Here is a 12,495-nt window from a genome sequence, read left to right on the forward strand (position 1 = left end):
TGTGTTCGCTCAGACACGTGAAAAATTAGAGGGAACATTGGTCGGAAGGCTACCTCATATGTTAATGGCCAACAGCAAATTCAATTAGAATATCATCATACGTTGATTTGAATCAAATTATGCCTTTACTGAGTTGGAATGTTTTTTCAGTGTTACATTTATCTTTTTATTGACAGCACAAGGGCACAGAGGAAGAGAACGAGAGCAGGATGGTGACAGCAAAAGAGAGAGAGAGCAAAAAGAAAGAAGTAAGAGTCAAAGTCAACCCCATAGTTATAAATCCAAAGTATCTTCTGTTTTGACCACATTCACTATATTTATATCATTACACTGGGACTTTTTAGGACAACCTGACAATAATGATTTGCAAAATTGAACAAGTCCAGGTTTATGATAGATTGTTTTTTTTAAATATCTGAATAATGTTCCGTTGATGATTTGGTTGAGTGCCTGTATGTGGTTAAGAAACTGGTATACTGTTGTGCATGTTTCTCCTTTGATATTGCATCTCCTCTACTACAAATAGTTAACTGGCTGTAGAAAATTCTTGTCAACATGATATTTGTCTTATTTGACAATAAGGGTGCACCCTAAAACGGGTGTGTTATTGAAATCTGGGATTATTTTTCTGAATGATTCAGAGACACTATGATAGGTAATACAACTATTTAGGTTGCAGAAAGTTGACAACATGTGCCAACAGCATATTCCTTTTAACCCTTTATATTAACTTCAAGCACACTATGATTGGGGGCTGAGCTCCCCTAAATCTAAATGCTTGATTCCACAATCGCCCCTGCCATGACCTGTTTAATACCAAATTTGTCTATGCCGGTTCAAACACTTGCTTTTAGATGTCAGATAAAGACAACTCTATCAAAAAGTATTGATCCAGTAAAAATAAAAACCATTCACATTAGGACACCATCAACCCACAACAACCCACGAAAATTATAAATACCGCTTTTTCAATGCATGCGGGCAAGCTGACAGAGCCGATCGACCGAATTAGAAGGCTGAGAAAGAGACAGTGTCCAGAAAACAGAGAGTTGACGAGCCACAGTTAATGCAGAGCATGCTTGACAGTGGGGAATTGGCTGGGGAGAGTACACAGACATTATCAACACATTTAGGGGAACACTTTAATAAGTTCTTCCTTGGGGCTACCTCTTGCTCTTTAATTATTATTGAATTGGGTACGCCACAGAGCTAATTAAAAGTGCAAGGTATTTACTGTGGCAGTCGAGGAATGTGAGGGTGCAGAGGAGAGCAAGAGAGAAACGGGAGAGGGAAGACATTCTGACAGAAGGTTGTTATTTTAATTGTTTTAATAGTGTCCTGGTAATGGGAGATGCAGCTATGGCTCTACATCCTTCATGCAGACTAAAGGAGAGAGGGAGGGGGGGAAAGTGAATCGAAGAGCCATGCTTCAGGTCTCGTTTAGCTTCTTCTAAAATCAGACAGAAAACATGAGAAAGAAGAAAATACACTGTAAGATAGGAAGCTCTAGTTTGTCTAATAAAAAACCTGGCATATATATCATATATGCCAGTCATGTATGTCCATTATGTGATCTATAGGAAATAAAGACTTTTTTCTCTGTTCAGGTCGATGATGAATATGATCAACTTACAATAACTCAAAGGGTTGCTTCAGAAACACATCTCCTACATTCATGCAAACAGCACACAGAAGCTTATCTCCTGTTGTTTTCTTGGACCTCTGAGGATTCTCACTTCCTTGGTAAAAAAAAGAAAAAAAAGAAATGATTTTGAATGAATATAAAAAAACCTTATCCCACATAAATGATCATGGGTTGGCATGAGGTTAAAGCACGAGCCAAATTGTTGAACAGAACGAGGCAGCAAAGCCTTTTGCTTAATTGGCATAAACTACAAGACATACACCAACCTTCCCAGCAGAGTGTGGAAGTTTTTGCGACAAATGTTGTGTTTCCACAAGTTAATTACATAGTAGAGAGCTTAATCTGCCGAATCAGGGCAAAGTGGATTAGGAGATGAGAGCATTTAATCAAAGTGTTCTCTCTGTCTAATTACACATCCCATTTCCTGACACAACACACACTGTTATCTGCCATTGCATTTAAACACCAGCTCTTCTGTTTAGCTGCCCTCCCCTCCAAGACTGAATGATCGCACTGCCTGGATGTGACAAAATAAATAAATGAATAAAAGTCACTGAATGTGAACACATGTAGACTCGAACTAAACAGAGATACGCGCACAAACACACGGACATGCAGAGACTGAACATAAATGCGGAGAGGATTTGGTTCCAAACAAAACATTAAAATATATGTTATAACATGTATCACTGTATAACTGCAGTGTACAGCAGACCACTAATGCAACATAATCACAAGCATCGTTCATGCCAGGGTGGGCAAAAGATTTCTCCTGGGTCCTCCTCACTCGTGTTTTAAACTGAAATTGTTCTTATTTTGGGCATGAAAAACAATGGAACCTCTGTTGGACTCAAAATAATCAGTATAAGGAGAAATCTGAAGAAGAAAGCATAGGAAAGAAACAAGCTTTCTGGTTTCTGTTTGCTTGCAGACTGATTTCTGCTGACCAGTCATGCGTTTGTGTTTGGTGCAAAAAGAACTGTAGTTGCTGAAATATAATCTCAAAACTACTGTCTATCACCTGACCACAATTTTGCTTCCTAAAAGCAAATTTTTATTTATTCAAAATGGTCAGAGCACGTAGCAGGAAGATTTGGCTCACCGACTATATTGGAAGCGCCCACAAGTTAGCCGTTGTCCCCGGAGTCATTTGACCAGCCAGTATGTTGACAGTATACAGTATATGTCACTTGTGTGAGTTCACACCAAGTCACAGCCTAATCCCACTGTGTTACATATGCATCTTCAGCACACATCTGCGCAGCATCCTTCAAACAACTTGTGCCAGTTCCCAAATCAAATCCCTTGCTGCTGAGAGGAGGAGAGAAGTGAGTGAAATATCCATGTTTGGATGTGTTCCCTCATCTGCCTGATAAATATTGTATTGAATGTGTTTTTGCATGGTGTACGAAGGCATGAGGATACTGACTTAGAGGCCATGTGCTGAAGTTACCGATCTGCTGAAAAGACAAGGCCAAATAAAAGGTGTTTTAAGTGTCTCCACGAGTATCCATGTACAGCAATTTTCCCAGGCTGTTTTTCTTGTACCTGTTATACTAATTCTTGGTGTCATCTCAGACAGCCCGCTCACACGAACCACTGTTACACCACCACAATGACTTAATCCAGCAACCTCCATGGTAACCAAATGTAACCAATCACTGTGGCTGTGGAAACCTGATCATTGCGCTCAAGTTGAGCAGTTTGGCTTCCAGTCAGCCAGACAGGTGCTCATTTACGTTCATCAAATTTGTGTGAAAATAATGGTCTAATGAAGTACAGAGGAACATATTAAGTTTTGAATATGATTAAATCGCCTCCACTGTGCCCTGAAAGGCCAATTTAACACTTCTTTATTCTTTGCACAATCTTTGCACCGAACCTTGAGATGAGAAAATATGCGGGTTCTTTTTCATTATGGCCTTTTATTCAAATGAAAAGCAAGCGTAACGTCAATCCAGTGCAGCTGTAATTGCTTCTGTACACCTACACCTGTAGGTGTTTAGGTTGAAAAAGAATCTTAAGCTATTATTCACTAGGTCACATCCTTTCCTCACATAACACACCAACATTTGACTCATAGGCTCGTGTGGTTGAGTGAGTACATTTGTGTGTTTACGTGTTTATGAATTGGAAGGCCTCCTAGAGGAGGACATCTGCTGAGCTAATAAACGATAATCTTGACAAATTGTCACTGTCTGATCATTCAAGCCGGCTTCACAATCACATTACTGAGTAAGCCATTACAGACCGGGCCAAGGACATGACTGACAGCTCTCTAAACCAATGGAGGGCGTTGCTGTACCAACGTCCAGCTGCTTGAGAGGAGGACAATAATTCATGGCCTAAGAGCAATTGGAATGTGGAATGGAGTAGTTAGGGAAATTAGTAATGCCACCCACTAACACATCCATGCCCTTCACTGGTTAGAACAGCAGCTGAGTTTATGAAGAGATGGCCTTCCGCCAGAACCGACTTTGTCCTTTTGGATAAATATGGCACACCAGGCAACTATTGAGGGCAACCGTGTTTGAGGTCATGATGATGCAGATTTACAGTAGGTCCTATTGTGGGATACAGTAGTCTGTCCTGGCTATAGTACAAAACATTTAACTGAGATGATGACACTGGAGATGACATTGACAGCTTGATGGTGCATTTTAAAAACGCAAGACAATGCCCGTGACATGCAACCACTCGCAGAAAACAGCTCTCAGGGTGTAGACATAAGTGAACAATTTAAGACTCAGACTAGGAGTGTTGACAGACTGGTAGAGTGTAAAGGTCATGTGATAAAAAACAAACTCCTAGAAAATCAATCCACTATAAAGGATTTTAATTCCAAGCCACTGACACCCTCAGAGATGATGAAAAGCCTGACATCTTCAAATTGCCCTGTCAATCACCACAACCAACAGAAATGACATGGAAAAAAAAGAGAAAATAAATACAGGGTATAATAGAGCCAAAACTAGTGGGACACGTAATGAACAAGCTTATAATCACACAAAGGTACCCGATGTGGACGAGTTCTTTCAGACATCAACATCAAGAGGAGCTGTTGTGCAAGCTTAATATTATATAGCATAAAGAATCATTCAGACAACCAGACTCATACATATACACGCATCATGATAACGGACATCCATTTCCATCACTGTCAGCGTTTTTTATGACATTCCTCTTGACTTGCTTTTTCTTCCGCGATTTGTATTCAAGGAAGAGAGGACGGAACATATCTGCGCAGCGAGTACAGCGACGAAGCCAAAACAAAGACTAACTTACTTTAGACCTTGTAGACGCATCACACATAACAGTGTATCCCAGCCTTTTGGAGCCACAGCACATATTTTACATTAGAAAAATCACACTGCCAAACAAAAATGTCACAAAAAGTACATATTCAAAATACGAAGTATAGAAATGTACTGATGTGTGCTGAATCTACTCACCAATAGGTGTGTCTTCATAGATGAGAAGGTAGGTCGAGAAGAAGTAGTTCAGGAAACGTGGTGGCTGGTTGGAGCCTTTGGGGAGAACAGAACAATTCAAAATACATTTCACTTTTTTTTTTAGAAAACTTGTCCTAAAAACAACAAAAAGAATATTTTAGAAATCTATTAAAAACTTGAACTTTTAATCCCAGGTTAACTTCTTCTCTCAGAAGTCAGAAGTTTACCACTAAAAGCATTTTTAATGTTCACGAATTTAAGTAATAACTGCAATTTGGCATTTTTATCAAAAAATAATAATGCGCTTTGATGAATTTGAGAATTCATGAATAGCAAGTGTTGCTCATGGTCTCTGATTGGTCTTCCTGTAATATTTTTGCACATAGCTGCTTTTGTTAAAATAAAAAAAGGGGCAACAGCATGTTTTGATTTCTCTCCCTCTCAAATATTTATACAGCAAACATCATAATATGAATGTCTATAAATCAAACTGCACTACAGCTGTGTGTTCAGTTCATGATGTTAGTCTTGCAGGCAGCATTAAACTTTGATTTGACTGCAAAATCAAACTTTGGACATTTTCTATTTTCCCACCATTTATCTTGGATTTCGTAATCAAAGCTTTCTTTAATAACCTCAAGGAAGCTTTTGTGCAAGTTGGGTGTTTGGGTTTTTCCTGCTGTTCTGTCCGTGTTTGCTTCCCAAATCTCTCCCTCAATTTTCTCAACTGCTTATCCTTCTCAGTGCCACTGGGTACCTGGAGCCTATCCTAGCTGTTAATGGATGTGGGCCGGGATACATCCTGGAGAGATCGCCAGTCTATCACAGGGCTAGTCTTTCCTCATCCTTGATTTTGTTATCGTCACTCATCCAATTTTCTTCTCGCCTGCCTTTTATGATCCAATCAGCTTCTCTTCCCTGGTCTTTGATGGTGAATCGTTCATATTGTGTCCTACATGTCTACCACCTGTCCCACAATCGCTACCAGAGTCTAGACTCCTGGTGTCCTATCCTAAATGCCCAAATAACAATTTTTTATTATTATTTTAATATTATAAAAACTTTACATGAATATTTTTTTAATTTTAATGGTGCACATCTAGTGCAACGTGTAGGTACTGTGGTATAAAATGCGTCAATAGCTGCACTTTTTAAAAATGAGCTACTTTTTAATTCCTTTAAGATAAAGGAATTAAAAAGTAGTGGAGCAGTGGAGCTTTATCCTTGATAAAGCTCCACTGCAGCTTTATCTTTGATGTCTTCTCTTTGTATTAATTTTTAATGACAACTGCTTAAATTTAACAAACAGAAAAACCATCTGCAAAGACAAAAGTAGGAATATCTACGTATGGGAGGGATTGTCCCTTACAACACAACAGGTTAAAAGGGCCTGTTAAAGGGTTAACCCCTTAGCAGTCGGACGTACCGCCCACGGGACATTGGATGGTTTAGGGGACTAATTGGACTGCTAAGGGGTTAATAGCATCCCGTGTTTGGCGAGTGTTCTGTAATGTCAGAAGGCAGAGCAATACAAGCTGTTTTTTAGGGGGAAAGATCAGCGAACAAAGCTGATGGTCTTTGATCAGCTGAACAAGCCGGCAGACCACAGAGACAGTGAAGCAAAAGAAAAGGGAGGCCAACTTGTTTGAAGTGAGAGTGCTTGATAGAGTGAATAGGTGCTTTGAAAGTACGAGCTTTTTGTTCAGTCATGTGCCCGTCTGTGCAGAAGAAGATGCTCATCTCTGGCTTGCCTCTAGCGCTCAAGTGCCAAGAACATGGAGCGTGCTTGACAGGGTTTGAAGATAGTTAGGGTGAGGGTTAATAAGCTCCTGTCCGTACCTGTGGTTTACACCAGGCTTGGTTAAAGTAATGCGGATTGATTACAGCTACAAAATAATCACAATGATGATCATAAATCCAATTTGCTGGATCAGGGAGGTAATGCTCAAGAGAAGCACAAGGTCAGTGTGCTAATGGGGTAGTTAGAAGAGGCAAGAGAAAGAGAGGGATTTAAAAGGTGAGGAGAAGAAAGAGAGAGGGAGCAACACGGAAAGAAAATGTGCGAGGTGAGAGACTGGAGGACTCCAGAGAAAGAAGATCTTGATAAACTCATTGCGCTTGATGGAAAGAGGTTGTGACAATCGCTTAATAACTTTCCATGCTGTTTCAGCGCTGCGTGTGATTGGAGGTGTCTCCTGCCTGTCACTGAGAGACAGTTACCATGACGTTCCACAACAGCTGAGCTCTCCCTTGCTATATCTGCCCCCCCCAAAAGCCTTCATACTCAGCAAGGAAGCAAACCAGACATTTTTTTCTTGGTGGTGCTTATGGCTTAACACTAATAATGTGAGACATTATGCAAGAGACAGTGGGGGAGAGTAGAGAAGGAAAGCGTGAGCGAAGGAATGATAATGAGAAAAAATGGGAAATAGGATTGAAAGGTGCACAGGCCAGGAAAAAAGTGTGGGAAAGCATCATTTAGCGCAGGAAACAGAGAAGGAAGCAGGACAACTACTCCTGCTATCAACCTAATTAACATAAACTAGCATCTTCCTGTTTTGCCTAGTAACTGATAAAGATACTAGAAAACCCATAGTTATTCGTGATACCTTATAACAAAGGTAGATCTGCAGTTAAATGTTGACACCACACAAATTTTTTAAAGCCTTTTATTCTGGGAAGTTTGACTGATTTAAAACCTTTTCAGTTATTCAGTTTCAAATTCACACTGTTCTACATATTCACAAAAATAGCTGCCAACTAAAACCACAATTTGCTACTTTTTATCCACGGTCATAAATCAAACTGAAATGCATCCACTACTGCAGGGATTTATAGTAACTGTATAAAATATGCAGCATAAAGACCTTTCCCTAATAACCAACACTCGACAAAATGAAAGTCTAGTCTGTGGATTTACAGATCCTTATTCTTCGCAGCCAGGACTTACCTTCACAGAAAGAGTGGAGAAAGAGGAAGGCAAGGAGGAGCTTGGCGACTGCCATCCTGCCACCTAAACCCACACTCCTCGACATCACCTGCACCTGATAAAAGACAAACACAGAACACAGACAGATCATTTTGTTTACCAAAACTAGGCCTGATCCTCAATATATCAATGAAAAACAACATTTCATCCTCAATTTTACAAGCATTTTCTTGGGTTAAGCCCAATTTTCATTGTTTATTTCCAGATGAATTGAGCCAGAAGTTCTTAATGGCCTTTAAGTTTTTATATGTATATATATACATACTGCTCCAATTTAAGTTACCACTTACATGTTTATAATTATTATTATTGGACTGCTTCAGGACAATGAATAGCTTGAACCCCTATGGCTGTATGTAAATGGCATGTGGGTGTAATGTATTTGAATTATATGACTGGTGCTTTAGCTTTTTTTTTTTCATTATACTTGTCCTATTTCAAATGGTGTCTGCAGTATGTTTTATGGTGAACCTGGTGAAGCCCACAAGCTGAAATGTGTGTGTCAAATAATACAGCTGTCCTGTACACTACAAGTATTGCTGGAGCTCTCTGGCCATATAATACCCCAACACAAGCACAGGGTATATCACAAACAATCAACTCATTTCAAAGTGCTTTAATTCACCAGTAACGATCACCGCACGTACTGTTAGAAAGACAGTTTTCGTGAGTTTCATGTGGTTGCTGGTACAGTAGGTAGCATAACAACAGCAGCGGCTGCAGTGTCTCCAGACATGCTCGCAAAACTATGGGGCGAGTTTGACTATCGTATGGACATATGCAGTGCAGGGGACACACTGAGCACTTCTGAACATTAGTTTTGTATGTTAAACTTTATGTTAAGCCAAGTATTTTGAAATGTACTTCTATGTCCATATGCCGTGCCTTGTTTCAACAAGGCCACACAGGTAGGCAAACTCATTTGGTGACAACTTAATTTTTGAGTGTTATCTTTCCAAATCCTCCTCCTTCCTGAAGCCCACTGTGCCATTGCTCACAGTAAAAATGGTGCAAATATAGGGCTGCTTTTCCTTCACGTATCTAATAGCAAAGAATGGCAAATGACTAAAGAGACACCAGCGTAAGAAGCATGGATATACAATTCAAATACTGCTGTGGTGCCGTTAAAGGTGTTCTGTATGCAGTGGATTCAATTCCAGCAAGGCAGCTAAAATTTACAGGTGAGTGAGAAAGAAATTTCAAGTAAAGAATAGGCTGTCATTGCTTATTGTATAAATATGTGTGTGAGTGTATTTGTATGTGTATATGTCTTTATTTTAGCTATGCATGTGTGTCCCTTTCAATAGGCACATTTGTTTTCATTTGGATTCTAGTTTCCTCGGCATTATTTTTATTTCAATTCCTGTAACAATGCAGTCTGTATGGCTGTCACTATTATTTGTTTTACCTCATCCCTTCATCCTTTCCTTCCCCCCTCTTTTATTCACATGAATTTATCTCTCTGGGACCCTGAACACCTGGCTTTCAGGGGAGTTTTGTTTTGAATCCACCAAATACTGACATTTAGACAAGACCCCTTACTGCCACATCTGAACACACTGGGCAATTCTTCACTGCAACAAATTTCCCCATGTAGGACGAAGTCCTTTAATGCTGTGAAAGGGGGTTTCCTATGACAACCGAACTAGATAAATGTAACCAAACAGTAACTGAAAACAAAACACATCAGTGTCATTATTTATAAAGGCTGATAAATTAAAATGTGATTGAGATGGAAGAAACACCCTTCAACCATCTTAATGTGGGAGAATTTGTCCACCAGAGGGCACTCTGCAACTTCCCTGTTGGTAACACAGGTGTAGAATAGCAGGAACACAACAACTAACTGATCCAAGCAGAGAGTGTGAACAAGAAACTCATGACCCCTCACAAAAGTATTTATAAACTCTACAGTCAAGTAAATAACTACACATGAAAATTATTAGGGAAATCCGTTTATGTTTCACATGTCCGATAGAAAAAATGGCGGTTAATAGTATATCAGAATATCACATATTTGAATCAGCAAATATTGTTACTGGTCTTAATTGGTATTTGACACAATGTGTCAAACTTGTTAAATACAATACAGCTGTACTAAATATCTGTTGTGCAATATAAATCATTTTTATTTACCCTGTCCTACATATTAATGGTGGATATTTACATTGCTGTCTGAAACAGATCCCTCAGTCCATTACCTGCACACACACAAACACACACACACGCACACACACATATAATCCAGACCCTTACTCAGCCATCCTCCAAATGCTAACGGACATTTCTGAGATGACAAATGGGTGAATATGACTGACGGATACTGGTCGAGACTGACACATTAGATCTGAAAGCGTCGGGAGCAGCTAGGGCTGGGCGATATGACCCAAAATTCATATCTCGATATTTTTTAGCTGGATGGCGATATAAGATATATATCTCTTTTTTTTTTTTTTAAAGCCATAAGTTAAGAACAAAAAGAGAGTTCTTAGTCACACTGTGTCCCAGATGTCACACGGGCACTTTTATTTACATACAGCGTAGATGTACATGAAGAAATTACTCAAAAATAAATTATCAGCATTTATTAAATAATCATGGTCCATAAATAAAAGAAAACAATGTTTTTGTGCATAACAAAAAGCTCACAATTGTGCAGTCAAAATGTAAACTAATAGACGCTGAGCTTAATAACAAAGACAGATTTCACAGCTGGTGCAGCTGTGAAATCTGTCTCTGAACAGGTGCCATTTGTGGTCCTCATACACACACAGTACGGTAATATTACGTTGAAGCACAGTACGTATCACTCCGCGAGGCTCCTCCTCGGTAGCCGTAATCCTCCGACAATCCATCAAGCGGTGCAGCTCCGTAGCTTAGCAAAGTCATATTAAAACATTTTTTGACAGATTGCTGAGCGCTGTGTACCACATAAAATCGGTTCGCGGTCAGTAAGCACAACCAGAATTCATACAAAAGGCGCACTGTCGATTTTTGAGAAAATGAAAGGAATTTAGGCCGTACAGCCCCTCTGGGCTGCATGTCATTAGCGCGGTTAGCTCGTTAGCGCGGTTAGCTCGCTAACACGTTGACGCCGCCCAGCCCCACGCACGGGGCGATCCGCAGTAACTGACTAACGGAGATTTTCCGCTTTCATCTTGTCGCTGCCTGCAGGTGAAGCTGTGTTCAGTGAAGGAGAGGCGAGGCCGAGTAACGCAGCATAGAGACAAAAGTGGACGAAAGAGAGGCAAACCTGCGGCTCCACAAGTATAATTATAACGTAACATAAGCTATATCGATATAAACGATATTGTCACATCTTATATCTCGTATGAAAATATATCGATATTTTTAAAAAACTCGATATATCGCCCAGCCCTAGGAGCAGCCATGGAAAATTAAAAAAAGTCTTACTGCATCAGCATCGCTGCTGTGACCTGGATGCAAGTGGATTCGTTATTAAACATTCTCACAAACATGCATTCCCCCAAAAGTTGCAGATGGACAATGCTGTAGCTGGAGGACGAGGGAATCTCACACATCGACCTGCCTCCCGTTTTATCTATGTGTGTAACCTGGATTGTGCCTATCACTCCAGGCTCCTATCACGGCCTGCCTGAGGCATAAGCAAAGTAACCAGCTGCTAAGTACTGCTTTGAGCAAATGACAAACTTGAAAGTTATTCATAATAACTTAACTCTAAAAATTCAGTAAAAAGTGAAAAACTGCATTATTTAAATTTGGCAACTTTTATGCACTGATCTTCTGCAGGAGCACACTGTTTCTAGTTCTCCAGTCTATGCTAAGAATGCTTCCTGTCAAAGCTGTGGCTCTTCTACTTAATTTTCATTTCTGTGAAGAGACAAAAGTTGCCGTGAGCTAAATCCGATGAGTAGGCTTGGTAATGAGCAACGACTGCATTGGTCCAGCCAAAGAAATTTACACATAAACACACTGGAACAGTGTGATGCACCACAGCTCAGGTTGGTTCCAGAAAAAATGTTTTACCTCAGACCCTTCAGGACATGCTATGACTCTATGATAACAGTCTGACCCTAGGGGACAAACTCGTGGCGCATAATCCTCAAAAACAACAAGCATACTCTTGGTTATGTTCCTGTTCCTGGAGCCTGCATGCTTTTTGCACTGTAAAGACTGTTGTTGAGTCCCCATGTCATAGCACGTAATGCCAATGATGAGCCTTGATATGCAAGTTGGAACTAATTATTAGAACCTTTTGGGTAGTGTGCTCCCCAGGGAGAGCAGATAACAGCTACGGGGCACCAGAGTTCCTGTTCCACACACTGGTTTTGGTTTAGGAAGCGTGATAAAGTTTTAATGATTAGCTGCACTCACAACAGTAACAACATTTATAATAATGCAGTATTTCAAAACTTTTATCTATTTTT

At 40.0% G+C, this 12,495-nt stretch overlaps 1 protein-coding gene across 2 annotated transcripts in view; it reads right to left on the reverse strand.

Annotated features, from left to right (window-relative positions):
- The window catches only part of cdh23 (cadherin-related 23), a 194,363-nt gene that overhangs the window by 171,713 nt on the left and 10,155 nt on the right, over positions 1-12,495 (reverse strand). For both annotated transcript variants that reach the window (XM_013913214.1, XM_013913213.1), the window contains exons 2-3: positions 8,048-8,141; positions 5,098-5,172 (exon numbers count right to left, since the gene is read on the reverse strand). In XM_013913214.1, the coding sequence (XP_013768668.1) occupies positions 5,098-5,172; positions 8,048-8,132 (160 nt within the window). In that variant the 5' untranslated portion in view covers positions 8,133-8,141. The remainder of the gene's footprint in view (positions 1-5,097; positions 5,173-8,047; positions 8,142-12,495) is intronic.

This window comes from Pundamilia nyererei, unplaced genomic scaffold, assembly GCF_000239375.1.
Source record: "Pundamilia nyererei isolate P.nyererei 1_Seehausen unplaced genomic scaffold, PunNye1.0 scaffold00120, whole genome shotgun sequence".
NCBI lineage: Eukaryota > Metazoa > Chordata > Actinopteri > Cichliformes > Cichlidae > Pundamilia > Pundamilia nyererei.